We start from the raw sequence: 23,509 nt of genomic DNA, 5'->3' as shown, positions 1-23,509 counted from the left end.
GCGCGACCCCCCCCGGCTTCGCCGCCGTCGTCGTCGCCGCCGCCGCCGCCGCCAAACGTCCCAATCTCATCATCATCATCATCTCACGGGATGAACAGCCTCGTCTTTTTCTCCCCCGACCCCCTCGCGTATCCAAACTCCCTCGGATACTTCGACAGCTCCCCGCTCGGCGTGCTCGTCATCGTGCTCGCGTCGTCGCCGACGACGTTGCGATGAAAACTCACCGGCTGCATCGCCGCCCTGTGACGGAGGTCTTCCTTGTGCTTCGACGGCGATAAGCCGACGACGCCGTAGAGGTCGTCGAACGACGTCTTCACCCCCGGAGGATTCACCGTCGGGTTCTTCTCGAGCTCCCTTCGCGTCTGCGGCGTGAGGTACAGCCGCGTGAACGCCCTCGAGAAGATGCGGCCGGAGCCGCCGACGGTCACCTTGCGCAGCGCCTCCGCGGTCTCGAGGTCGACGCCCATGGCGTTCATCCGAGCCATCGTCGGCGCGTACGGGTTTCGCCGGTCTCGGATGAACGCCGCGCCCGGCGCGAGCGGATCCTCGCGGTTCCACCGCTCGCGGTCCCGATACCCTTTCCCCGTGTTCAAAACCGCGTACCCCTTGCCGTCGTCGTTCCGCAAGCCGTCCCGCCACTTGGACTTGTACACGCACATCGGCTCCGGCTCCGGGCAGTCGTACCGCGGCGTCCGCCCGCGCGGCGCCGGGTTTCCCTTCTTCTTGAGCGACCGCCGCCACGGGCTCGTGTCCTTCGCCGGGTCTAAGAACCGCGTCTTCAGTGCCGGGCGAATGATCGTGTTCTTGAAGTCCTCGCTCTTGCAGTAGTCGTCGTAGTTTTTGTACTTGGTCGTCCCCAGCGCCCACCCGTCGTACGCGGTACTCGTACTGTCCGCCGCCGTCTTCACGCTGCTCTCCGGAGACGTCCTGACGACGATATCTTCCAGCAGAGCGCGCATCTGGTTGAGCTGCGTCTCCGCGGGGTTCACGAGCAGCGAGGACATCATGTCGCGCAGCTTGTCCAGCTCCGCGCGCATGCCGCCGAGCTCGGCGTTCATCGCCTTCTTATTCTTCGCGGACTGCTTCGCCGCGGCGGAAGGCTTGGGCGTCTTCCCGGCGCCGCCCGCGCCGAATACCATCCGAAATTCGTCGAGAGACAGCTCGCGGTCCGAGTTCGCGTCCAAGGCTCTGAAGAACGACTCCAGCGCCTGGTGCCCTTCCTTCGTCGTGATGTTGTGACGCGACAGCCCCATCTTCTTCGCGAGCGTGGCGTCCGACCGCAACCCGAAGATGAGCTCCTCGACGCTGAGCGAGCCGCTGCCGTCCGCGTCGAGCCGCGCGAAAATCTCCTCCACGGTTTCATCCTCGCCGCTCGACGAATCAGGGTCGCTCTCGTCCCCGTCCCCCATCATATCGGACATCACGGACGGCGCGACCAGCGCGTAATCTGAGCGCTTTGCGGTCGACGTCGGCGACGTCGCGCGCGCCGGGGTCCCGCGCGCGCTCAAATTCTTCACCGCCGCCTCCGCCGACGCGCCCGCGCGCGTGATCTCCGACGGCAAGAGCCACTCGTCGCGCGGCGCGTGGTGCTCGTTCGGCCGCGGCGGGCTCGCCGGCGGGATCATCACGCCGCCGTTACCGTTAGGCAACGAAACGCTCGACCGCGGAGCGTTCACGTCCGCGCAAAACACCGCCGCGAACTCCTCCATCGTGAGCTCGCGGTCGCCGTTGGCGTCGAGCGAGTCGAAAAACGCGAGCAGCGCGTCTCGAGTGCCGTCCTCCTGCCGCACCTTCCCGGACACGAGCCCCAACGTCACGGCGAGGGACTCGTCCGCGCGCAGCGCGATGATGAGCTCGCGCACGGTGACGACGCCGTCGCCGTTCTTATCGATCTGGTTGAACGTCCTCGCCGCCGCGGCGGTGAGAAACACCGGCGGCGCGTTCGCGTCCGCGGATTGCCCGGACGGATCGTTCAACCCGCCAGCCTTCGCGCGCGCGCTCTCGACGATCGCGAGCGCGGCGTCGTGCGCTTCGTCAACGTGCGCGCCGAACGCGGCGGCGAACTCTTCGAGCGTCAGCGGGTGCGATCCCGTATCGCGCAGAGACGCGTAGAATTCTTCTAGCGCCGCCGCGGAGCTCGGAGAGTTCGAAGCCGCGGAGACGCCGAGGGTGTGCGCGAGCGTGGGATCCTCCGCGAGCGCGTCCGCGAGCGCGTCGTTCGTGATGACGCCGTCGCCGTCGGCGTCGAGGAGGGAGAAGATCTCGCGCGTGAAGTCGGAGACGACGACGGGCGGCGGCGGCGCCGCCGCTCTCCTCGCCGCCTCCGCCTCCGCCTCGAGCAGCGCGCGCGCCTCGGCGATCTTGGAGGACTTCTTCTTCGAGAGCGCCTTCGGATTCGCCGCGGACGCGGACGCGGCCGCTTCTTCTTCTTCTTCTTCTTCTTCTTCTCTCTTCGCCTTCGCCGCGGCGGCTTCCGGGTGGAGCTTCTCGAAGTCCGGGATCGCGGCCTCCGCGGCCGCCTTCGCCTTCGCGGCCGCGATGCGCTCGGACCGTCGCCGCCTCGCCTCCCTCGCCATTCGCGCGTCGTCGTCCTCCGTATCCGACGACGAGGACGACGACGACGCGGCCGCGGGCGCGAACCGCGCCGGGATGTCCGGGACGACGAACTTCTCCTTCTTCGGCTTCTCGCCGTACGCGCCCGTCTCCTCCGGGACGAACGGCGTCCTCTTCGACTTGGCGCGCGGAGGGCGAGAAGCTTGGTGATCGGCCGTCTTGAATTGGGAATTCGGATCGGACGTCTTCTTCGCGGGCCCCGGGGCGGCGGGATTCGCGCTCATGACGGACGCGGATCCGGCGTCGTGCCGCGCGCGGAGGGTGAAGTCGGTCGCGTCGGTCGCGCGCGCGCGCGGTACGCGGGCGCGATCGGAACGAGCGCGTGCGTCTCTCGCGCGCTTGCTCTGGCGACGGGCGGGCCCGCGGGCGACGCTGTGGATTCGATTCCAATTCCTTTTTTGATCCACTGGCCTCGTCGCGTCCAAGAGGTGCGTCCAAGAGTCGTCAGATGTGCTCGACGACATCGACGACGCTATTTATTTTATTCCGTCTAGATAGAGCCTATTCACCCTCCTACCCGCGCCGCGCGCTCTTTGAGCGCCAACCGCACGCGCGGCGCCACCTGCCGCGTGTCCGCGATCATCACCGCTCTCCCGACGTCCCTCTCCGCGCGCGCCTCGAGCTTCTTCGCGAGCGCGCGCCGCGCCGGCGACGGCGACGGCGCCGCGACGACGCGAGACGTCTTCAGGGCCGTTCTATACGAGCGAACGTCGGGGTGGAGTTGAAAGGCGTCAGATGGAGTTGAAAGGCGCCGAGGGCGGGTATTGAAAGCGTTGGGTGGGAGGAGAGATGCGCCGAGCAAAGTCCTTAAGGATCTGCGTTCACAACGCCGACGCGGTCGTATGGGAACCAGTGTGACATAGAACGCACCTCACTTTTTCATCCGCCGCCGCGATCGCGGCTCGGACGTTCGCCTCGCCTCCCTCGTACGCCGCCCACTCCAGCGCGCTGCGCGGCTCGTCGCGCCGCTCGCCGCCGGCGTCCGCGTCCGCGTCCGCGTCCGCGTCCGCGTTCGCGTTCGCGTTCGCGCGCTCGTCGCCGCCGCGCGCGGAGAGAAGCGTCGCGATCGCGTGGTGTCCCGACGCGGCGGCGGCGGCGGCGGCGGTCGAGCCGAACGCGTCCACCGCGCCGGCGTCCGCGCCGGCGTCGAGCAGCGTCTGAACGATCGCGGCGTGCCCGCGCCGCGCCGCGATGTGCAGCGGCGTCGTGGTCGTCACCGTCTCCGTGGAATTCGAAGCGGCGCGTCGGTTCGCGTCCAGAACGGCGGCGACGACGGCTTCGTCGCCGACGCGCGCCGCGTGCGCGAGCGCGTCCCAGTTCCCGCCGCCCGCCCCGGGTCCCCCCGAGGTAACGTCCACGCTCGCGCCGTTACGAATCAACGCGATCGCCGTCTCCGTCGCGCCGTTCACGATAGCGACGTGCAGCGGCGTGAGACCGCCGGCGTCGCGCGCGTCGAGCGCGACGCCGTCGACGCGCGCGAGGAGCACCTGAGGGTCGTTCCATACAAGCGAATGTCGGGGTGGAGTTGAAAGGCGTCAGATGGAGTTGAAAGGCGCCGAGGGCAGGGATTGAACGCAAGGGATGGGCGGAGAGATGCGCCGGGCAAAGTCCTTAAGGATCGGCGTTCACCACGCCAACGTGGTCGTATGGGGACCAGTGTATAGAACGCACCTCCGCGACTCGGTCCGCGTTACACGCCGCCGCGCGATGCAGCGGCGCGCATCCCGACGCCCCGCACGCGACCGTCACGCTCGCCCCCGCGTCCACGAGCGCGCGCGCGCACGCCGCCCCAGCGCGCGTCGGTCGAGACGCCGCCCGCGCGAGAGGCGTCATCGTCCCGTCGCCGTCGTCGTCGTCGTAATCGTCGTCGTCGTCTGAGGGTCGAGGGTCCGTACGAGCGAACGTCGGGGTGGAGTTCAAAGACGTCAGAAGCGGAGTTGAAATGCGTCGAGGGCGGGGATCGAAAGTCCTTAAGGATCGGCGTTCACCACGCGAACGCGGTCGTATGGGGACCAGTGTGAGAAGAACGCGCCTAAGACCGCGACGCGCGCCGCCGCGTCCACGTCGAACGTCGCCTTCGGATCCGTCGCCCTCGCCGCCGCCGCCGCCGCCGCCGCGCGCTCGATCGCGCCGCGCATCGCCGCCTCGCTCAGCGCGCGCGCGGCGGCGACGTGCACCTCCCGCGAGGCGCGCGTCAGCTCCCTCCTCGCGCGCGCCTTCGGCGTGAAGTCGCGCGGTTTCAGCGTCATCGAGACGCGCACGTCGACGTCGCCGTCCTCGACGCCCCACGCGAGCGTCTTCGTCTCTAGCCACGCGCCCGCCTCGGACGCGAGCGTCGCGGACCACGCCCCGCCGTCGTTCAGATCCTCCTCGATCGCGCTCGCGGCGATCGACGCGCGCGCCACCTCGACCTCCGCGCCGTCGGCGGCGCGCTCGAGGATCACGGTGAGCGATATGGCGTCGTCGTCGTTCGACGTCGAGTTCGAGTTCGAGTTCGAGCCGTCGCGGTCGTCGTCGTCGTCGTCGAAGACAATCTCCAACGGATCCGCGCCGACGACGACTGAGGGTCGAGGGTCGAGGGTCCGCGCGAGGCGACAGACGTCGGGGCGGAGGGAGTTCGGGGGCGCGTCAGCTGGAGTCGCGAGGCGGGCGTCGATGCGCGTCGGGATCGAAAGCGAGGGGCGACCGGAGAGAAACGCGAACGCACCCGGGACGACGCTCGGGGTCCCTCGCGGCGCGTCGCGCGGCGCCACCGCCGCGGGCTCGGTCACCTCGCAGAAACGCGACCCGTCGCGCCCGGCCTCGACCGCGACGAAGAACGACGAGCCGATCTCGGCGAGGACGTCGCCGCGCACGGCGCGCACGACAACGAGGAGCTTTTTCCCGACCGGAGGCGCTCTCCTTCTTCTTCTCGCGTCGTCTTCGTCTTCGTCGTCGTCGAGCGATAGCGAACGCCGCGGCTCGCGCGCGTCCCCGGGCGCGTGCTTGGCCGCCTCGATCGCGTAGAGCTCCGATTTCGTCGGCGACGGCGTCCTCGGCGGCGTCGGCGTCGTCGCCGGCGCGTCGTCGTCCTCCGCGGCGTCCGCGTCCGCGTCGTCGAAGTCGCTCCCGGACTCCCACTCCCACTCGGCGCCCATCGCGACGCCGTCCTCGAAGGGTGGCGTCGCGTACTCCCATCGGAACCGCGTCCCGCCGTCCGACGTGATCCACTCGGACGACCGCGACGACGACGGCGAGGAGAGGCTGTCGTCGTCGCTCGCGTCGGAGGAGGACGCGGCGTCGTCGCTCGCCTCGGCGGCCGCGTCGTCGTCCTCCTCGAAGAAGCGCCGTCGTCGCATCCGGCGCTTCTTCGGCGAGGCCAAGAACGCGTCCGCCTCGGTCGGGGAGTCGTCCTGAAACACCTTCTTCGCCTCGGGCTCGTGAAGGCCCTCCGGGTAGCTCCGCCATCTTCGCAGGCGGTCCTCCCTGGTCGCCTCCCACAGCTCGTCGCGGTCGAAGTCCATGACGACCTCGACGACGCGCGCCCCCGCGGCGCGGTCAACGAGTGATGCTGGAGATTTTCGCGTAACGGCCACCTTCATCGAAGTTGCGGTCGGCGCTTATTCCGAGAGCGCCGAAATCGAACGCCGCCGCCGCCGCCGCCGCCGCCGCTACGGGCGCAGAGCGCACCGCGCGAGGCACGGAGGTCCCGCCGATCCATCGCGCCGCCGCGGAAGAGCCCCGGCGTCGCGCGCGCGCGGCCGCCTCGAGCTCGAGTGGGAGCGCGGGACCGAGCCGCCTCGTCCGCGGAGTACTCTGATTCCATTCATTCGTCCGCGCTTCGAAGGACGCGTCTGCGTCTGACCCGGGGCGGCGCGCCGCGGACGTCCCCACCCGCCGACGACCATGGGCTCGTCGCTGCGACGCAAGAAGCGAGCGAAGAGCAAGTCCGGGAAGAAGACCGTCAAGGTGGGGCGCGTGAAGAAGACGTCGCAGAAGGTCACCGTCGCGCCCGTCCTCCTCCCGGGCGCGGTCGACGCGACGGCGTGGAACGAGGACACGACGCATCAACACAACTACGCCGCCGCGGGGCTCGCGAGCGATCCGAACAAGATCGGGAAGACGGGACGGAACGCGGTCGAGAGACGCGAGGAGAGAGCCGGCGGCGGTAATGGCGACGGCGGCGAACACGACGACGGCACCGTCGCCGCGCGCGCCACCGTGGGAGGCGACGAGGTCCGAGGCGCGATGGGCGAGGTGCGAAGCACCGGATTCGCGCCGCCCAAGCGACTCACGACGAAGCAGCGACGGATCGTCGGCGCGCTCGTGGCGAAGCACGGGGAGACGAACCTCCCCGCGATGTTCCGCGACAGGAAGTTAAACGCGATGCAGCACACGATCGCGCAGCTGAGGGAGCTCGTGGTGTCGTACGTCGCGTATCCGGAGCTCGTCGAGGCGCGTTCTGTTAACACTGGTCCCCGTACGACCGCGTTCGCGCGGTGAACGCCGATCCTTAAGGACTTTCATCACCCGCGGCGCGCTCGTTTCTCTCCGCCCGCCCGCTCGTCGCTCTCGACGCTCGACCCCGACGCCTCGCGACTCCGCTTCTGACGCGCCCTCGCGCTCCACCTCGACAGAACGGCGGCGGCGCGTTGGACTTTCGAGCGCCGAAAAAGGCGTCGCTGAAAGGGAAGAAGGGCACCGGCGGCGGAGGGAGGACGTTCGACGCGCGCGGGGGGAGAAGATAGCTCGCCTCGCATCCGCGCGTCGCGATGTCGTCGATGTCGTCGATGTCGTCGTCGCATCGGTTCTATTCGTTCTAGTCGTCATCTCGCGTCGCGGGTCGCGGGTCCCCTCTCTCTCATCGAAACGTCGGCGGCGGCTGCCGTCCTCCTCCTCCACCTCCTCCGCCTCCTCCTCCTCCTCCGCCGCCGCCCCATCGCCGGTTTCCTCGCGGCCCTCCGCCTCTCCCCCCCCCGTCGCCGACGTCCCCGCGCGCGTACGACTCCAGCAGCTGCGCGAGCAAAATGTCCGACACCACGCTGACGACGTGCGCGCCCGTCGCGTCCGCGATGCGCGCGGCGAGCTGGTGCTTACAGATGAGCTGTTCGCCGCGCGTCAGAACGTCCCATTGGAACGCGCGACAGCTGCAGTAGTGCTCGGGAAAACACAAGTACGCCTCCTCGCTCCCCTTCCGCGAGGACGACTTACCTTTGACTTGGTAACACGCGCGCCCCGAACGCTCCGCGACGAGGCGTTTCACCTTCCCCGCCTGCACGAGCTCGAGCGCGTTGCCGAGGTGCTGCTCTTTGAAGACGAACGCGAGCATCTCCAGATGGCGGTCCGTCAACTCCGGCGCGCGCGTCTCCGTGCCACCGCTCGCGATCTCTTCGAAGATGGCGTCCGCGATCGCCATCGCGGTGATGCCCTCGGGGCCGGACGGCTCGTCCGCGAGCGAGAGCGGCGAGAACCGCGGCGACGGCGTCGGGTGCCCGGGCGAGCGATGCTGATGGTGACGGTGGTGGTGTTGGCCTTGCCCGCCCCCTCCCGCTCCCGCTCCCGCTCCCGCTCCTCCTCCTCCTCCCCATCCTCCGCCGCCGCCGCGCGTGGGCGTCGTCGAGTCCCCGTACCCGTGCATCGCCTGCGAGTGGGGGGGATCGCGCTGGGACGTGTCCCACCCTCCGCGGTGCATCTCGCACTGACGATCGATGACGATTGAAACGGGCTGTTCTCAAGATTTCGTAAAAGTCGACGCGATCTGAGTCAGTCTCGCGCGCGCGGCCCCGACGCCGCGACGCGCCATGCAGAGCGCGGTGTACGTGGGCGAGGAGTCCGAGGTACGCGCCCGCGTCGACGCTCCCGCGCCCTCCACCCCCCCCCCCCACCCCCCCCGCGCGCGGTCCCCACCTCCCTCCGTCCCGCTTCCGACGCCGTTCGCATCTCGACTCACGCGCCCGCGCCCCATCCATCCGTCGTCGCGATCGCTCGAACGCGCGCAGGAGTCCGAGGACGAGGACTCGTGGCTGCACGACGCCCCGGAGACCGCCGCGCGCCCGACGGAGGAGGACCTCCGCGCGCTCGCGTCCCCGATCGCGACGCCGCGCGACACGCCGCCGGCGTCGCCGAAGCGAAGCGACGACGCGACGCGTCCGATCCTCCCAGAGGACCTCGCGTCGGAGGGTTTAGACGCCGCCGCGCCGGGGCCGGGGCCGGGGGCGTCGTCGGACGCGACGACGCTCGCCGCGCTCGCCAAAACCCAAACCCTAAACCCGAACCCCACGACGACGACGCGCGTCGACGTCGCGCCGCCGCCGCCGCGCTCGGCGACGCAAAAAAAGTTTGCATCCAAACTCGTCGTCGTCGCGGCGCGTCGCGCCGCGCGCGTCGAGCTCGCCAAAGCGCGCGAGAGCGCGGACAACTACATGACGCAGACCGGGGTGCTTCTCCAAGAGAGCTCGCAGCACGTCCAGGAGATTGACAACGCGCAGAGGCGGTTGCACGCTAACCTGTGGGAGCTGTCGTCGTGCGCCGCGGACAAGCCGTGGGGCCGCGTCGGGAAGGGCGTCTCGGTTCCTCCGGAGATTCGCGCGCGGCACGACGACCGCGGGTGACGCCTCCGTTCAGTTGGTTCGTTAGCTAGCACTCTAAACCTATCTTGATATTCAGTAGTAGAACTCTAGAAGACGTGACGTGCGCGAGCAAAAAAGAAACGCATGGATGCCGTGCGTTCACTTCGCTTCGCTACGAGTCGTATTGCTGACGGAGCGCCATCTCCGCTTCCGACTTCCACTCGACGCTGTCGCGGCCGTTCTGCCCCGCCGCGCGCTTCCTCCTCTCGTCCGCCATCCTGTCGTTCCCGCCCTTCTTCCTCGGCAGCCGCGCGCCGCCGGGCCCCGCGGCCAAGAACGCGGCGACGTCCATCCCGCGCGTCGGCTCCGACGGCACGTCCGGCTGCCCCCCCGACGCCGACGCTTTCTTCGAAGACGTCGCCGCCGTCGTCGACGCGCCGTACAGCGCCATCGCGGCCGCGGACGGCGCGGCCGCGCCCCCCTCTTCCTCCCGCTCCCTCCGCATCGCGATGTACTCGTCCGTGCGGTACTTCTTCGGCGCGCTCGAGATGCTCGCGGCCGCGCGCTTCCCCGCGTCGTGGACCGCGCGGTCGCGATCTTCGGCCGCCTCGCCGCGTCGGCGCGCCGCCTCGGCGACGGACGCGACGTGCGCGGGATTCCACGTCACGTTTCGCTTCGCCGCGGTCGCGGTGATGAACGCGGGCGGGCCTTTCACGGCGTCGAACGCCTCCGCGAGCGACGGGAGGAGCGAGGTCTTCGGCCTCGGCGCGGGCGCGGGCGCGGGCGCGGGCGCGGGCGCGTCGTCCCTCGCGGCGTCGTCGTCGTCGTCATCCTTCTCGTCGTCATCGTCCCCGCGCGGCTCGTCCCTCGTCGCCGCGGCCTTCGGTTTGACGATGATCTCCCCGCGCTCGTCGTACTCCACGTCCTCCACGTCGCTACTGTCGGACAGGCTGCTGCCGTACCCGTCCAGACCGAAGAACGCCATGACGACGCGCGTCGCGGAGTGCGACGAGATCTCGCGCCGCGGTGATGAACGCAAGGATGGTGACTCCCGTCGCGTCGCGTCGTTTATTCGAAACTTTCGAAGAAGAGGCGCGTTTCATCAGTACACGTAGTCGCTACAACGTTGGTACACCGACGCCTCGCGTCTTGACTCATCACACGCTGAAAGAATCCCTCCCGTCCCGTCGTTTCGTTTCGTTCGTCCGCGCGTGTCCGTTCCGTCCTTCGTCTCTCTCTTCTTCCAGTCGTCTTCTTCGCCCTCTTCGCGAATCCTCAGGTGCGTTCTATACACTGGTTCCCATACGACCCCGTCGGCGTGGTGAACGCCGATCCTTAAGGACTTTTGCCGTCGTCTCTCTCCGCCCACCCCTCGCTTTCAATCCCCGTCCTCGGCGCCTTTCAGCGCCAACTGACGCCTTTGAACTCCACCCCGACATTCGCTTGTATAGAACGGCCCTCACCCGCAGTCGCACGACGAGAGCCGCATGCACCGCGGCGCCTCCGACGCCGCGCCTTTCCCGTCCGCGCCGCCCCGCGCCCGCTCGATCTCCGCCGCGCTCATCCTTAGCGCCTTGACCGTCTCGAGCTCTCCCGCGCCGCCCATCGCGAGCGCTTTCAAAACCGTCCCGCCGCCGGTGAAGAGGTAAAACTTCGGATCGTCCAGCGCGCTGAGAAACAGCCCGGGCGAGAGCGACTTGAACTCCTGAAGCGTGTCGCCGCCGCCGAAATACTTCCGCGCTCCGACGTTGGCAGCCACCGCCGCGTCCAACGCGCTCGTGCCCTCGTTGAACCCGGACGACGTCAACCCCACGACCGCGTTCACGAAGATCGTGGACGCGCCCTCGATCGCCTTCGCGACGCGGGAGCCGTCGCGAAACGACTCGCGCGAGACGTCCAAAAAATACCCGCACGTCTCCCCCGCCGTCAGGTCCTTCACGCGCCGCTGCCGCACCGGCCCGAACCGCTTCGCGTCGTCCCTGCTCCCCACGGACCTTCTTATGGAGGGGGTGACGACGCTGACGCACTCGCCGTCGACGGGGACGCACCCGCACCCGTCCAGCGTCTCGCTCTCCACGACCGTCTCCGGCGAAACCAGCTTCGCCTCCATCTCCGGCGCCAGAAGCTCCCGCCGCGCGAGCTCGACGTCCTCCGCGTCGACGCCCGCGATGGTCACGCCGTGCTTCGCCGCGACGTACGCGTTGTACAGCTGTCCGCCCAGGATCACGGCGTCCGCGCGTTTTGCGATCGCGCGTATCGTGCCGATCTTCGTGTCGAGCTTGGACCCCGCGATCACGGCGACGAACGGCCGCGTCGGGTAGATCAACGCGTCGAGCGCCTCAGGGTCGTTCCATACGAGCGAATGTCGGGGTGGAGTTGAAAGGCGTCAGGTGGAATTGATAGGCGCCGAGGGCGGGGATTGAAATCGAGGGACCCTGGGCGGAGAGACACGCCGGGAAAAGTCCTTAAGGATCGGCGTTCACCACGCCGACGCGGTCGTACGGGAACCAGTGTATAGAACGCGCCTCGCACTCTCGCTGCATCAGCAATCCCGCGTAGGAGGGCAAAAACTTGGCGACGCCGAGCGTGGAGACGTGCGGCTGCCACGACCCGAACGCGTCGTTCACGAAGACGTCCGCGAGGCCCGCGAGCTGCGTCGCGAACCGCGTGGCCGCCTCGGACCCCTCGCCCGCCTCCTCGCCGAGGAACCACCTCGTGTTGGGTAAATACACGCCGCCGACGCGTCGCGCGCGCAAGTCTTCGATGAGCCAGTTCACGCTCGTGTCGATGTCCACGATGCCGTCGCCGTCGACGACGCGGAACTCCGGGCACGCGAAGACGACGCCGAGCTTCCGCGTGAGGTAGCGCGCGACCGCGGCGACGGCGTCGGCGTCGTCGACGGTGACGCGCTTCGTCTTTTTGTCCTTGGGTCGGTTCACGTGCGACATGAGGATGGGTCGTCCGCCGCGCTCGACGATGTTGTACAGCGTCGCGAGCGACGCGTCGACGCGAAACGCGTCTTTGAGCTGCCCGCCCTTCACGCAGTTGTGATCCACGCGCACGAGGACGACCTTGCCGGTGAGGTCCGCGTCTTGGATGCGACGGAGATGCAGCGGGGGGTGGAATATTCCATTATTTTCGGACGCGGACGCGGACGCGGACGCGTCGCCGCGCGGCGCGCGCGTCGGCCCCGCGCCGGCGTCGTCGGCCCTCGCGGCCGGCGGGGCGCATCCTCCGCCGCCGTCTCCCGACGTCGCGGGGTCGCAGCACCCCATCGACGCGCGACGGCTTCGTCGGGGCGCGCGGGAGAGAGTGATGAAGCCGCGGCGCGTCGTAGTGCGTGAAGGATTTTCACGCGCCTGCCGTTTCTCGGTCGCGTTTTTCACCCACCGCTCGGTTTCAATATGTGATCGTTTCCCCTTTCAACTCACCGATGAACATATTTTGTAGCCCTATGAATTGGCCGTCACACGAAACACTGCGCGGGAACGGCACTCAAAAGTCAGTCCCGCAGGCCAAAGGCGGCAGACACAACACGCCGCCGCCTCCCTCCTCCCTCGGATATTTCGACGCGATGGACGAGGCGACGCTGAGCGCCGTGCGCGCGGCGATGATGACCGCGAAGACCCCGGGCGCGTACGATAAGGTCTACAAGGTGCGCGTCGCTCGACCGCGTCGCGTCGCTTTTCGATCGAGAACCGATCGAACGTTCGCTTCCGCACCCTCCCTCCTCGAGATCTGGCGCGCGCGTCGACTCACGCCCGCCCCCTCCGCGCTTCGATCGCAGGACGAGTGCGTGTACAGCTACGACACGCCGCTGTCCCCGACGGGGCTGTACGTAAACCTCTCCACGCACCACGGCGTCGGCGAGGCGCACCTCGCGCTCGATCACGAAAAGACGGGCAACGTCCTGTACCTCCATCAGCGATGGGTCAAGACGCCGAAGCCCGCGGCCGCGGCCGCGGCGGTCCCCACGAAGATGGCGATCGGCGTCGAGGGCGGGTTCGCCCTCGACGAGGACGCCGCGAAGTACGACGTCGCGAAGCATCATTCGCTCGTCGTCATGCCGACGAAGACCTTCGTCTCTCTCCCGTGCGACGACCTCCCGACGGTCGTGCTGAACGCCGTCGACGGCGTGTTGCGGCACGCGGGGTTCCACGACCAATCGGAAGTCGCCGCGTGGAGCGAGGAGCGGCGCGAGAGCAAGTACGCGCGGACGCTGACGCAGGAGCCGAGCGAGGGGCGGAAGATCTCCCCGGACAAGTCCAGCTGGCGTTGCGTCGACACCGGCGCCGTCGAGAACCTGTGGCTGAACCTCGGCGACGGGCACATCGGCAGCGGACGGCAGCACTGGGACGGCTCGGGCGGGAACGGCAGCGCGCTGCGGCACTACGAGGAGATGCGAGCGAAGGGGAAGGAGTACCCGCTCGTCGTGAAGCTGGGCACCATCGCCCCCTCGGGCGCCGACGTCTACTCCTACGCGCCGGACGAGGTGCGCGGCGTCACCGCGCGCGGATACCCATTTCGACATAAACACACCATATCCAACGCGTTATTCTTCTACCTAACGTGTGGGCAATACAATGACACGTCATCCACGAACGTATCGCTGACCAATCCTCCCATCGCGTTCCACAAAATCCATCCGTGCTACTCCACAAGGACGACATGGTCGAGGACCCGCTGCTCGCGGAGCACCTCTCGCACTGGGGCATCGACGTCATGACGATGGAGAAGACGGAGAAGTCCATGGCGGAGCTGCAGATCGACCTGAACAAAGGGTTCGAGTTCGACAAGATCACCGAATCGGGCGCGGAGCTCGAGTCCGTGAGCGGGCCCAACTTAGTCGGGCTCGCGAACCTCGGGAACACGTGTTACGTCGCGTCCGTCGCGCAGGTCTTGAAGACGCTCCCCGCCGTCGTGGACCGGTACGTCGCGCCCGCGATGGACCTCGCGAGGGGCGCGCCCGCGGACGTCACGTGCGACTTTCCCGCGCAGATGAGCAAGCTGTGCGTAGGGTTGGTCACGGACAAGTACGCGAGCGCGGAATCAGCGGTGAACGCCGGCGCGCATGAATCGGCGGTGAACCCGCGCATGTTCAAGAACCTCGTCGGCAGAGGCCACGCGGAGTTCAGCACGGGGAGGCAGCAAGACGCGGTCGAGTTCTTTCAGCACCTCCTCGAGCAGATGACCAGGGAAGAGCACAAGGCGAAGGCGCGCCTGGGCGACGCGCCGCCGACGGCGTCGCAGTTTGAGTTTGAAGTCGAGGAGAAGACGACGTGCGTCGAGAGCGGCGCGGTGCGATATGTCACGCGGAGAGATAACGTGCTGCCTCTGGACGTCCCCGTCGAGTCGGCGACGAACGCGGCGGCGGTGAGCGAGTTCAAGGAGCGCGAGCTGAAGCGACAGAAGACGTCTTCGGAGGGGAGCGGTGGCGGTGGCGGCGGCGGAAAAGAGAAGGCGGACGACGAAGAGCCGGTGCGGCCGGTGGTGCCGTTCGACGCGTGCGTCGCTAAAATCGCCGCGCCGGAGCTCGTGGACGATTTTTACAGCACCGCGCTCGGTCGCAAGGGCACGGCGTCGAAGACGACGCGCATGAAGACGATGCCGAACGTCCTCGCGGTGCAAGTGCGGAGGTACTACGTCGCGGAGGACTGGACCGCGAAGAAGCTCGACGCGCTCGTGCCGATGCCGACGACGATGGACTTGGAGTCTTCGCTTCGCGGCCGCGGGATGCAGCCGGGGGAGACGCCGTTGCCAGACCCGGAGGGACCGGCGAGCGCGGAGGCTGCTGCTGACGGGAAAGGAAACGGGTCTTCTGCGACCGTTACGACGACGACGACGACGACGACGACCGTTGAACCCAGCGCGGAGATCGTCGCGCAGCTCGTGTCGATGGGGTTCAGCGAAAACGGATCGAAACGCGCGGCGATCGCGACGAACAACGTCTCCGCCGACGGCGCCATGGAGTGGGTCTTCGCGCACATGGAGGACGCGGACTTCAACGACCCGCCTACGGCGGTTACGTCCGCCCAATCCGCGGCCGCCACGTCACCAGCATCGGTAGTGGGAACCAATCCGGAGTCGCTGATGATGCTGACGTCGATGGGGTTCGCGGACGTGCACGCGACGGCGGCGCTGAAGCGCTCGGGCGGGGACGTCGAACGCGCCGCGGACTGGCTCTTCTCGCACTCGGACGACCTCGACGCCGCGTGCGCGGAGGTCATGAGCGGCGGTGGCGACGACGGGAACGGCGTTGGTAACGGCTCATCAGGAGGCGTTTCTCCCCCCGAGTCTCCCGTCGTCGACGGCGTCGGGAGATACGAACTCTTCGGCGTCGTGTCGCATCTCGGATCCAACACCGCGTGCGGGCACTACGTCGCGCACGTCCTCGTGGACGGGACGTGGTGCATATTCAACGATCGCAAGGTTGCGAAGAGCGCGAACGTGCCGCTGGACCTGGGGTACCTGTACTTTTACCGTCGCACCGCGTGAGGAGAGTACGCGTACCGCACGCGGTAGTCGAGTCCGTTGAACTTCGAAAAACAGAAACGCGATCATTGCGATGACAACGCCCGTCGTCTCCTCCGAGCGTTACGACTCGTCTCCCTGATCCTCCTCGCTCGAGCGCGGCGCGCACTCCACGGCGCGCGCGCGCGCTCCGCGATACCCGCGTCATCCCCCGCGCCCATCTCCCGGCGCGCGAGTCCATCCCGCGCCGCCGCCGCGCGATCGATCCCCCCCCCCTCGCGCGCCGCCGCGATCGATGAGCGCGAAGAGAAACGGCATCGGCGTGCTGTCGCTCTCGGTGAACGCGACGCGCCTCCCCGCGGACGTCGCGGAGCTCCCGGACGGGTCGACGCTGCGGACGCGATGGGGCGCGGACGCGGGGCCGGAGCCGTGGCACGGGTTCCAGCTGCGATCGCTCTCTGACCTGCTGCATCTCGAGATTCGAGACGCGCGCGCGGACGCGCCGATCGACGACGACGGCCCGCCGCTCCTCGCGAGCGTCAGCGTGAACGCGTCCGCGGTGCTCCAGGATGCGTTCTTGGGCGCGGACGGCACGGAGCGCGATTTCGAGTTGCGCGCGCCGAGGTCGAGCGCGCGGGCGTCGCCGATCGCGACCGCGCGGTTGAAGATTAAATTTCATCTCCAAGCCGACGTCCTTCAAGCGCTCGCGCGCGGCGTCGGCTTGGACGTCGCGTCGTTAGAGAGCGTGGAGACGTTATCCGCGGGCGCGGTGTGCGCCGCGGAGACGCTCGCGTTCGCGAAGCTCGGGATCGCGCCGCCGCCGCCGTCGGACGACGACGCCGCGCAAACGAAGAAAAAAACGCTCCGCGCGCGGAAGCTCGAGCTCGAGGAACGACTCGCGTTCAAGCGCGTCGCGCCGAGCCAAGCGCGCGCGAGCTCGCCGCCGTCGCCTCCGGACACGCCAAAGTACAAGAGCATGACCTCCGGCGTGAAGCGTTTCCTGACCGGGAAGATGGACGGGCGGAAGAAGGGCCCCCGCGAAGACGCGAACCTCGTTGACTTGCTCAAAGACGCCGAGAAGGCGTGAGGTGCGTTCTATACACTGGTCCCCATACGACCGCGTTGGCGTGGTGAACGCCGATCCTTAAGGACGTTAACCGTCGTTTCTCTCCGCCCACCCCTCGCTTTCAATACCCGCCCTCGGCGCCTTTCAACGCCAACTGACGCCTTTCAACTCCACCCCGACGTCCGCTTGTATAGAACGGCCCTGAGCGAGCGAAGGTCGTCGAGAGAAGACGACGAGATGTGGACGACGGACGGACGTCCACGACGCGCGCGCACTCGTGGTTTGCGCGTCGTCCATCGCGGCGGGCGGGCGTCGTCTCTGCGATTGTATACGTCTACGAACGCGCGCGATACTACGCGCGCGGCGCGTGCTATCTTATTGGCGTCTCGAAAACGCGTCGTCGTCGTCGTCGTCAGCGGCGTTTCCTCTTCTTCTTCGCGCCGCCATCCCCTTCCCCTCCCCCCCCGCCGCCGCCCTCGCGCGTCGCGCTCCTCTTGTTCTCGCTCTTCTTCTTCACGCTCAGCGGGTTCGGCCCTCGCGCTTTCGGCTTCTTATACCGCACGTTCGTCCGCACGCCTCCCATCGCGTTCACCACCTCCTCCTGCCCGAGCGCGAGCCTCTCGCCCTCGCTCAGCCCCCCCGCGCGTTCGCTCTGAGAGCCGTTCCATACAAAGCGATGTCGGGGTGGAGTTCATAGGCGTCAGATGGAGTTGAAAGGCAACGCGGGCGGGGATTGAAAGCGAGGGACCCTGGGCGAAGAGATGCGCCGGGCAAAGTCCTTAAGGATCGGCGTTCACCACGCCGACGGGGTCGTATGGGGACCAGTGTATAGAACGCGCCTGACTCGCGACGCCCCCGCCCGTCGCGTCCGACGGCGGCTCCATCTGCAGCCCGGACGTGTGACAGAACACGACGGGGACGTGCGCGCTGTCGCTCATGAGCTTCCGTCGGAGCTTCTCGTCCTGCGTGCAGACGATGAATCGCTCCGCGTTGTCGCCCGCGACGGCGGCGACGACCGAGTCGAACGCCGGCGTCGGCGGATCCGGCCCGCCCTTGACCTCCTCCGCGCGCCGCGCGGCGAACGACGCCTCCTTGAACTCCGCCCCCATGCTCTTCAGCTCGTGCGCGACGCATCGCGTCGTGAACAGCTTCGACGGCGCGCCGAGGTACTTCGCGAGGACGTCCTTCGCGTGCCCGAGCTTCATCTGCGACACCGCGTGCAGGAAGTTGCCGTCGACGAGGACCTGGACGGAGGATGGCGATGGACGGATCGGAGCGCGGCGCGGACGAGGGAGGGGACGAGCGGAAGCGCGTCAGCGGCGGCCGGGGCGCGATGGAGGAGGAGAACGAGGAGGACGACGACGAGGAGGAGGAGGAGGCGGCGGCGGCGGCGGGCGGGGCGGCGCCGAGCGAACGCGACCGTCGTCGTCGCGGAACGCCGCGCCGCCCCGCCGCCGAGACGAGCGCGCGAGCGAGAGAGGAACGAATGAATCCGAGCGACGACGCGAACGACGCGCGGAGGACGCGCCTTGTACGGCGCTCTGAAGCCGTGGCAGGTGCGGTAGTACCGGAGGTACTTCCGCACCTTGCGCGCGCGCTTGACGCGCATGGCCGCGACCGGTGACGCGGGTCAGCCGCGCGCCGCGGAATGCACTGGCATTATTCATCACGTTCGTTCAACGACATCACAGTCTTCGACTGCTGACTCGTTATTCCGAAGCGCGCGACGCGACGCGACGCGACGACGACGGCCGCCGCCGCCGCGCGCGCGGCGCGATGTTCGGCGACGTGTACGAGAACGCGCGCGAGCGTCTCGTCGCGCGCGCCGTCGAGGCGCCGCTCACGACGCGGCTGCTAGACGACGACGACGACGACGTCGCCGCGGCGGACGCGGACGCGGACGCGGGAGGCGACGGGATCTCGCGGTCGCCCAGCGCGCTGTCGCTCCGCGGCGCCGCCGCGAAGGCGACGTGGCGCGCGATCGGCGTCGACGTCGCCGCGGAGGACGACGACGAACAACGCGGCGACGGCGAGCGCGGCGGCGACGGCGGCGAGGTCGAGGAAGCGTCGACGACGACGACGACGACGACGACGACGCCGACGCCGAGTCGAATGGAACGCGGCGACGGCTCGCGCCTCTTCCGCGCGTCGCCGCTCGCGCCGTCCGGCCGCCGCGAGCGCGTCTACGCGTTCGACCCGTGGACGAAAGTCGCGGTCGTCCTCCGCCCGAGCGCGGCGGAGACCGCGTCGCTGTCGCGCCCGCGCTGGTGCTGGCGACCGCGAGATCCGTCGTGGTGGGTCGCGTGGTGCTTCCTGATCGGATCGATCGGCTTCGCGGTCGGCGGCTTCGCGTCGTCCACGCGTCGCGTCGCGGAAGACCCGCGCCTCTACTTTCGCCTGGAGGTGATGCCGTACATGATAGGAGGGCTCCACTTCCTCGCGGGCTCGTGCCTCTTGCTGTACACGTCGTGGAAGGCGCGCTACGGAGAGCCCGGTGCGTTCTGTACACTGGTCCCCATACGACCGCGTTCGCGTGGTGAACGCCGATCCTTAAGGACTTTTGCCGTCGTCTCTCTCCGCCCACCCCTCCCTTTCAATACCCGCCCTCGGCGCCTTTCAACTCCAACTGACACCTTTCAACTCCACCCCGACTTTCGCTTGTAAAGGCCGCGCCGATCGCAAACGCGTCGCGAGGAAGCATCGATTCATGAACGCCCGCGGTCGAGGAGGCGCGACCCGCGACGACGACTTCTGGACGCTTCGAGCCGCCGTCGGCGAGCGCGGCGTCGTCGGCGTCGACGCGACGACGGTGCCGCTGGACGACGAGGAGAGGAGCGAGCTGTTATCGACGGAGAACGCGATGGAAGAGGCGAGGGCGCTGTGGCTCGCCAACGACAGCTGGACGCGACGGAGACGCGCGCTGGAGGTGGTCAGCGCCGCGCTCATCCTCGCCGGCGTCGTGCTGTTCAAGGTGATGATCTTCACGATGTTTCTGCGCGCGGTTTCGCCCGCGGAGGGGAAGCGCACGATGCGCTGGAGCGAACGGCGAGAGCTGTGGCTGTATTTTTATCCGTCGTTCGTCGGGAGCGCGTCGTACGTCGCGGGATCGTACGTGTTGTGGTGCGCGGCGAACCGGAGCTGGCGGCCGCCGTGGACGCCGTCGAACGTCTCCACGTGGATCGCGTGGCTGTCGTTCATCGGATCGCTGCTGTATCTGATCGGGTCGTGCCGGTGCCCGGAGTGGTTGAACCCGCCGCTGAAAGCGGTGGCGCCGTGGGCGAGCGACGGCGCGCCGACGCTCTTCGTCGGGTACTTCGTCGGAAGTTTGGTGTTCGCGGCGCAGAGCGCGCTGATGATTCACGAGATCGCGTGCGCGGCGGAGGAGGCGAAACGACGCGCGGCGGAGAGCGGCTTGAGAAATAGGGGGGGGGATAGGTTGATATGATAGCGATCGAGCGACGCGACGCCGCAGACGAGACGAAGATGGAAGACGCGACGCGAGGAACGAACGCGAAGACGAGCGCATCGTGTACGTGTACGTGTACGTGTAGCGAACGAATCAAACAAACACAAACGCGCTGCTACAGTATATTCGGGTCTGTATCCTCCGCCTCCTCCTACCTAGATTTCTTCCTACTCCACGTCCTCCTATCCTCCTACTCCTACTCGACGTAGTAAGCGTCCTCCGATCAGCTCTCTAACAACGGCAGGTTGTACCGGTCGTCCAACAACCCCGCGACCAACCGCTGCGTCTCCGACTTCAGCGAGTCCAACACCGGCTTCCCAGACTGCCCCTCCAGCCCCGACGGCGCGTGGTACGTCCGCGACGTCATCGTGCACAGGGGCAGCCCCATCATCTTGCTCAGATTCGCCGCCAGGTCCGGCGCCATCTTCATCGCCGTGAAGAACTTCGCGGTGAACGCGCCCACGATGTTTCCGCCCCCGTATTGGCCCGGCGCGAGCTCCTCCGCGCCCGCGAAGAGCTGCTTGTATCGCTCGTCGTGCGTGCACGCGGCCCAGACTTGCTGCGCCATGGCGTCCATCTGATCCATGACCGTCTTCGACGGCTTAAACGGCGACTCGATCCCGCCGGCGGTGGTCACGGCTTCGTTTTTGTTGCTGCCCACCTTGCTGAACACCATCCGCTTCACCCGCGCGCGGAGTTGGCCCTTCGCCTTCATCGGAATCATCACGTCCGTGAACAGCGCGTTCCCGGTGACGTCCTGGAACAGCCGGTTGAAGTCGCCGTCGTCGAACGACAGCGGCACGACGACGGACTCGCACGACGCGAGCGCCAACTTCGTGAGCACGCACGCCGCGAGGTGGTCGGTGTCCACGAAAACCGCGTCGAAGCTCGGCGGGAGGTCGTCCAGCGCCCTCGCGAGTCGCGCACCGGCGCGGTGCCACGCGTCGCCCTTGCGCGTCCACAGCGGCGCGCGGTCGGTCGTGTCCATCGCGTCCACGAATTCGTCGTCGTCGGCGGCGGCGTCGGCGGCGTCGTCGTTCGTCTCTTGCGTGTCTGTCCAAGACACCGCGCCCGCGGAGGGGATCAGGTACAAGTTCGGCGGGATCGCGGGGTTGTGCGCCGCGGGGCGGATCATGTACTTCTGGAGGTCGATCTCGCGTCGCGACGACGCGGCCGCGGCGGGCGACGGCTTCGAGAAGAACGCGCCGAAGACGGAGCCCTTCGTCTTCTTCTTCATTCCCGCGCGCGCGTCGTCGTCGTCCGCGTCGATCGCGAGCTCGAGGTCGCGAATGAGCCCCTCCGCGCGCGTGTCCGCGGTCGTGTTCTCGACCGTGACCTGCAGGCCTTTCATCGGCGCGCCGAACCCCTCGCGCGCGCTGCCGCCGAGGAGGAGCGCGGTCACGTCGCTGTAGAGGGAGAAATCGACGACCAAGACGTTCGCGTCGGGGCGAGATCTCGCCGCCTCGCACGCGGTCTGGAACGCCATGAACGTCTTGCCGACGCCGCCGCGGTTGTTGCAGAAGCACGTCGAGTGCGTGGGCGCCATGATGGTTTCGTGCGCGGGGCGTGCGGGTCGTGCGCGGCGCGTCCGAGAGTGCGAAATGGGCCGCGGCCGCACGCGTTTTCGTCTCTCGTAACGCCAACGAAGTCGCCACGTGGAGAGATCTTCAGGTGCACCCGACGTACAGTACTGTATGTGTTTACAGTCTTAAAGTACGCGAAACGTGTACGAGTACGCGGAATCGGCACCATTTCGGGAAACGAGAACGAAGAATTCACGACGCGACCGGCGACCCCGCAAGAGTGCTGCCTCTCCGTCGCGTCATGGGCGCCGACGCCGCGGCCGGCGGCGCGCACGTCTTCTACCGCCTCCCGTGGACGCCGCTCGGGGAGGACGACGCCGACGACGACGCGGACGAGACGACCGCGAGCGCGGCGACCGCGGCGGGAGATGTTGGGGGTCGATCGTCGTCGTGCTTGGTATCGTCGTCGTCGTCGTCGTCGTCGTCGAGAACTCGCCCACCCGCCGCGTCCTCGGACCCGTCCGCGGTGTCCGAGTGGCTTCTCAGGCGCGGCAAGGCGACGCGCCCGGCGATCGCGCGCGAGAAGCGCGCGGAGCTCGCGCACTACTTCGAGACGATCGACGAGGATAACTCGGGCGCCATCTCGACGGATGAGCTCGCGGGCGCGTTCGAAGTCCTCGGCGTGCGCGCGTCGCGCGCGAAGATCGAGGAGATGATGACCCAGGTGGATGAGGACGGCAGCGGCGAGGTGGAGTTCCCGGAGTTCCTCACGCTCATGACGACGCGCCTGGGCGCGGATCACGGCGCGACGGGCGGCGGCGAGCGCATCGCGCGTCGACGCGACCGCCTTCGATCGGAGATCCTCGACGCGAAGCGCAGAGGCGGCGGCGCGAAGACCGGGACGTGGGGCGGCGGCGGAGGCGCCGCGACGCAGCGCGAGGTGGATCGAATCGCGTCGGGGATGAAGGACGAGGACGGGTTCGGATACCATCGTGAGCGCGAGGGAGGAGGAGGAGGAGGAGGAGAGGAGGAGGAGGAGGAGGAGGACGCGTTGCTTCCGTTCGCGCTCTTCATGCTGGCGTTTCACCGCCGAAAGCTGATGGTAAAGGTCACGGAGAACGTCGGCGGCGCGCGTTTGGAGGTGATCCAGCGCGCGGAGGACCTCGCGAAGACGACCGCGGCGGAGCGAAAAGCCGCGGAGGCGGAGCTGCGCAAGAAGGTCTTGGGCCAGAGGGCGGCTTCCAAATTCATGCCGAGAGGGGACGACCTGATGTCGCGAGAGGAACACGCGGTCGCGGACATGGCGCGGAAGATGCGACGCGAGAACCGCCGTCGCGGGATGGCGTTCACGGACGGCATGCTCGCGGACAGAGAGCTCGACGAGCGAGGCTTCCCCGTCGACGCGGAGGCGACCGGGTTGGGGTTCAACCTGGGCGACCGCGACGGCGACGAGCGAAACGCGCGCGGGTGGGGGAAGGCGCGCCGCGCCGTCGCGAAGGCGACGACGAGTCGCAGGCTCGAGTCCGAGGCTCGGCGCGCGCGCGCGCGTCTCGAGCTGTGCCGCAGGCTGGGCGTGACGCCGACGAATCGCGACGGCGAGGCCGCGGCGCGCGCGACGTTGAACGATCGCTCGCGGCGCGTCGGCGCTTGGTACTGTTCGTACCTTTCGGCGGCGTTGGTGAATGAGGAGGAGATCGGCGGCGGCACGGTCGCCATCCTCTACGCCCCTCCGCGCACTACCACCACCACCACGGCGTCGTCGCTCGGCGTGGACCTTCTCGAGGACGGCGACGGCGTCAGAGTCGCGCGCGCCGTCGCCGCC

General features: G+C 68.2%; 12 protein-coding genes across 12 annotated transcripts; 5 read left to right on the top strand and 7 right to left on the bottom strand.

Moving 5' to 3' along the window:
• Positions 1 to 83: 83 nt before the first annotated feature.
• On the bottom strand, positions 84 to 2,837 carry MICPUCDRAFT_59034 (uncharacterized protein; the record flags this gene model as incomplete). The annotated part of the gene is made up of 1 exon (XM_003059249.1): positions 84 to 2,837. The coding sequence occupies one exon, from the start codon at positions 2,835 to 2,837 to the stop codon at positions 84 to 86; it is 2,754 nt and encodes a 917-aa protein (XP_003059295.1).
• Positions 2,838 to 3,434: 597 nt separating this feature from the next.
• Positions 3,435 to 4,862, bottom strand: MICPUCDRAFT_69733 (uncharacterized protein; the record flags this gene model as incomplete). Its single annotated transcript, XM_003059248.1, has 3 exons — positions 3,435 to 4,100; positions 4,285 to 4,487; positions 4,646 to 4,862. 3 exons carry the CDS (start codon positions 4,860 to 4,862, stop codon positions 3,435 to 3,437), a joined length of 1,086 nt encoding a protein of 361 aa, XP_003059294.1.
• A 1,636-nt stretch (positions 4,863 to 6,498) lies between these two features.
• On the top strand, positions 6,499 to 7,095 carry MICPUCDRAFT_59031 (uncharacterized protein; the record flags this gene model as incomplete). Its single annotated transcript, XM_003059554.1, has 1 exon — positions 6,499 to 7,095. The coding sequence occupies one exon, from the start codon at positions 6,499 to 6,501 to the stop codon at positions 7,093 to 7,095; it is 597 nt and encodes a 198-aa protein (XP_003059600.1).
• Positions 7,096 to 7,453: 358 nt separating this feature from the next.
• MICPUCDRAFT_17834 (uncharacterized protein) lies at positions 7,454 to 8,008 on the bottom strand (the record flags this gene model as incomplete). Its single annotated transcript, XM_003059247.1, has 1 exon — positions 7,454 to 8,008. The coding sequence occupies one exon, from the start codon at positions 8,006 to 8,008 to the stop codon at positions 7,454 to 7,456; it is 555 nt and encodes a 184-aa protein (XP_003059293.1).
• Positions 8,009 to 8,950: 942 nt separating this feature from the next.
• Positions 8,951 to 10,146, bottom strand: MICPUCDRAFT_59028 (uncharacterized protein; the record flags this gene model as incomplete). The annotated part of the gene is made up of 1 exon (XM_003059246.1): positions 8,951 to 10,146. One exon carries the CDS (start codon positions 10,144 to 10,146, stop codon positions 9,334 to 9,336), a length of 813 nt encoding a protein of 270 aa, XP_003059292.1. The 3' UTR covers positions 8,951 to 9,333.
• A 474-nt stretch (positions 10,147 to 10,620) lies between these two features.
• Positions 10,621 to 12,466, bottom strand: MICPUCDRAFT_69728 (uncharacterized protein; the record flags this gene model as incomplete). The annotated part of the gene is made up of 2 exons (XM_003059245.1): positions 11,687 to 12,466; positions 10,621 to 11,499 (listed from the first exon to the last, which is right to left on the bottom strand). Exons 1-2 carry the CDS (start codon positions 12,434 to 12,436, stop codon positions 10,621 to 10,623), a joined length of 1,629 nt encoding a protein of 542 aa, XP_003059291.1. The 5' UTR covers positions 12,437 to 12,466.
• Positions 12,467 to 12,712: 246 nt separating this feature from the next.
• Positions 12,713 to 15,656, top strand: MICPUCDRAFT_34035 (uncharacterized protein; the record flags this gene model as incomplete). The annotated part of the gene is made up of 4 exons (XM_003059553.1): positions 12,713 to 12,816; positions 12,949 to 13,653; positions 13,824 to 14,974; positions 15,029 to 15,656. The coding sequence occupies exons 1-4, from the start codon at positions 12,736 to 12,738 to the stop codon at positions 15,654 to 15,656; spliced, it is 2,565 nt and encodes an 854-aa protein (XP_003059599.1). The 5' UTR covers positions 12,713 to 12,735.
• Positions 15,657 to 15,927: 271 nt separating this feature from the next.
• Positions 15,928 to 16,719, top strand: MICPUCDRAFT_59025 (uncharacterized protein; the record flags this gene model as incomplete). Its single annotated transcript, XM_003059552.1, has 1 exon — positions 15,928 to 16,719. The coding sequence occupies one exon, from the start codon at positions 15,928 to 15,930 to the stop codon at positions 16,717 to 16,719; it is 792 nt and encodes a 263-aa protein (XP_003059598.1).
• Positions 16,720 to 17,110: 391 nt separating this feature from the next.
• MICPUCDRAFT_59024 (uncharacterized protein) lies at positions 17,111 to 18,307 on the bottom strand (the record flags this gene model as incomplete). Its single annotated transcript, XM_003059244.1, has 3 exons — positions 17,111 to 17,350; positions 17,496 to 17,942; positions 18,209 to 18,307. The coding sequence occupies 3 exons, from the start codon at positions 18,305 to 18,307 to the stop codon at positions 17,111 to 17,113; spliced, it is 786 nt and encodes a 261-aa protein (XP_003059290.1).
• Positions 18,308 to 18,474: 167 nt separating this feature from the next.
• On the top strand, positions 18,475 to 20,143 carry MICPUCDRAFT_59023 (uncharacterized protein; the record flags this gene model as incomplete). The annotated part of the gene is made up of 2 exons (XM_003059551.1): positions 18,475 to 19,192; positions 19,365 to 20,143. 2 exons carry the CDS (start codon positions 18,475 to 18,477, stop codon positions 20,141 to 20,143), a joined length of 1,497 nt encoding a protein of 498 aa, XP_003059597.1.
• Positions 20,144 to 20,241: 98 nt separating this feature from the next.
• Positions 20,242 to 21,710, bottom strand: MICPUCDRAFT_59022 (uncharacterized protein; the record flags this gene model as incomplete). The annotated part of the gene is made up of 1 exon (XM_003059243.1): positions 20,242 to 21,710. The coding sequence occupies one exon, from the start codon at positions 21,708 to 21,710 to the stop codon at positions 20,388 to 20,390; it is 1,323 nt and encodes a 440-aa protein (XP_003059289.1). The 3' UTR covers positions 20,242 to 20,387.
• Positions 21,711 to 22,258: 548 nt separating this feature from the next.
• MICPUCDRAFT_9694 (uncharacterized protein) lies at positions 22,259 to 22,477 on the top strand (the record flags this gene model as incomplete). Its single annotated transcript, XM_003059550.1, has 1 exon — positions 22,259 to 22,477. A coding segment is annotated over one exon (219 nt), but the record flags the coding sequence as incomplete, so codon positions are not given.
• Between the last annotated feature and the right edge of the window lie 1,032 nt (positions 22,478 to 23,509).

Source organism: Micromonas pusilla (assembly GCF_000151265.4).
Source record: "Micromonas pusilla CCMP1545 genomic scaffold MICPUCscaffold_6, whole genome shotgun sequence".
Taxonomy (NCBI): domain Eukaryota; kingdom Viridiplantae; phylum Chlorophyta; class Mamiellophyceae; order Mamiellales; family Mamiellaceae; genus Micromonas; species Micromonas pusilla.
Note: the sequence above shows the minus strand (reverse complement) of the source record. Positions and strands in the feature narration are given on the sequence as shown.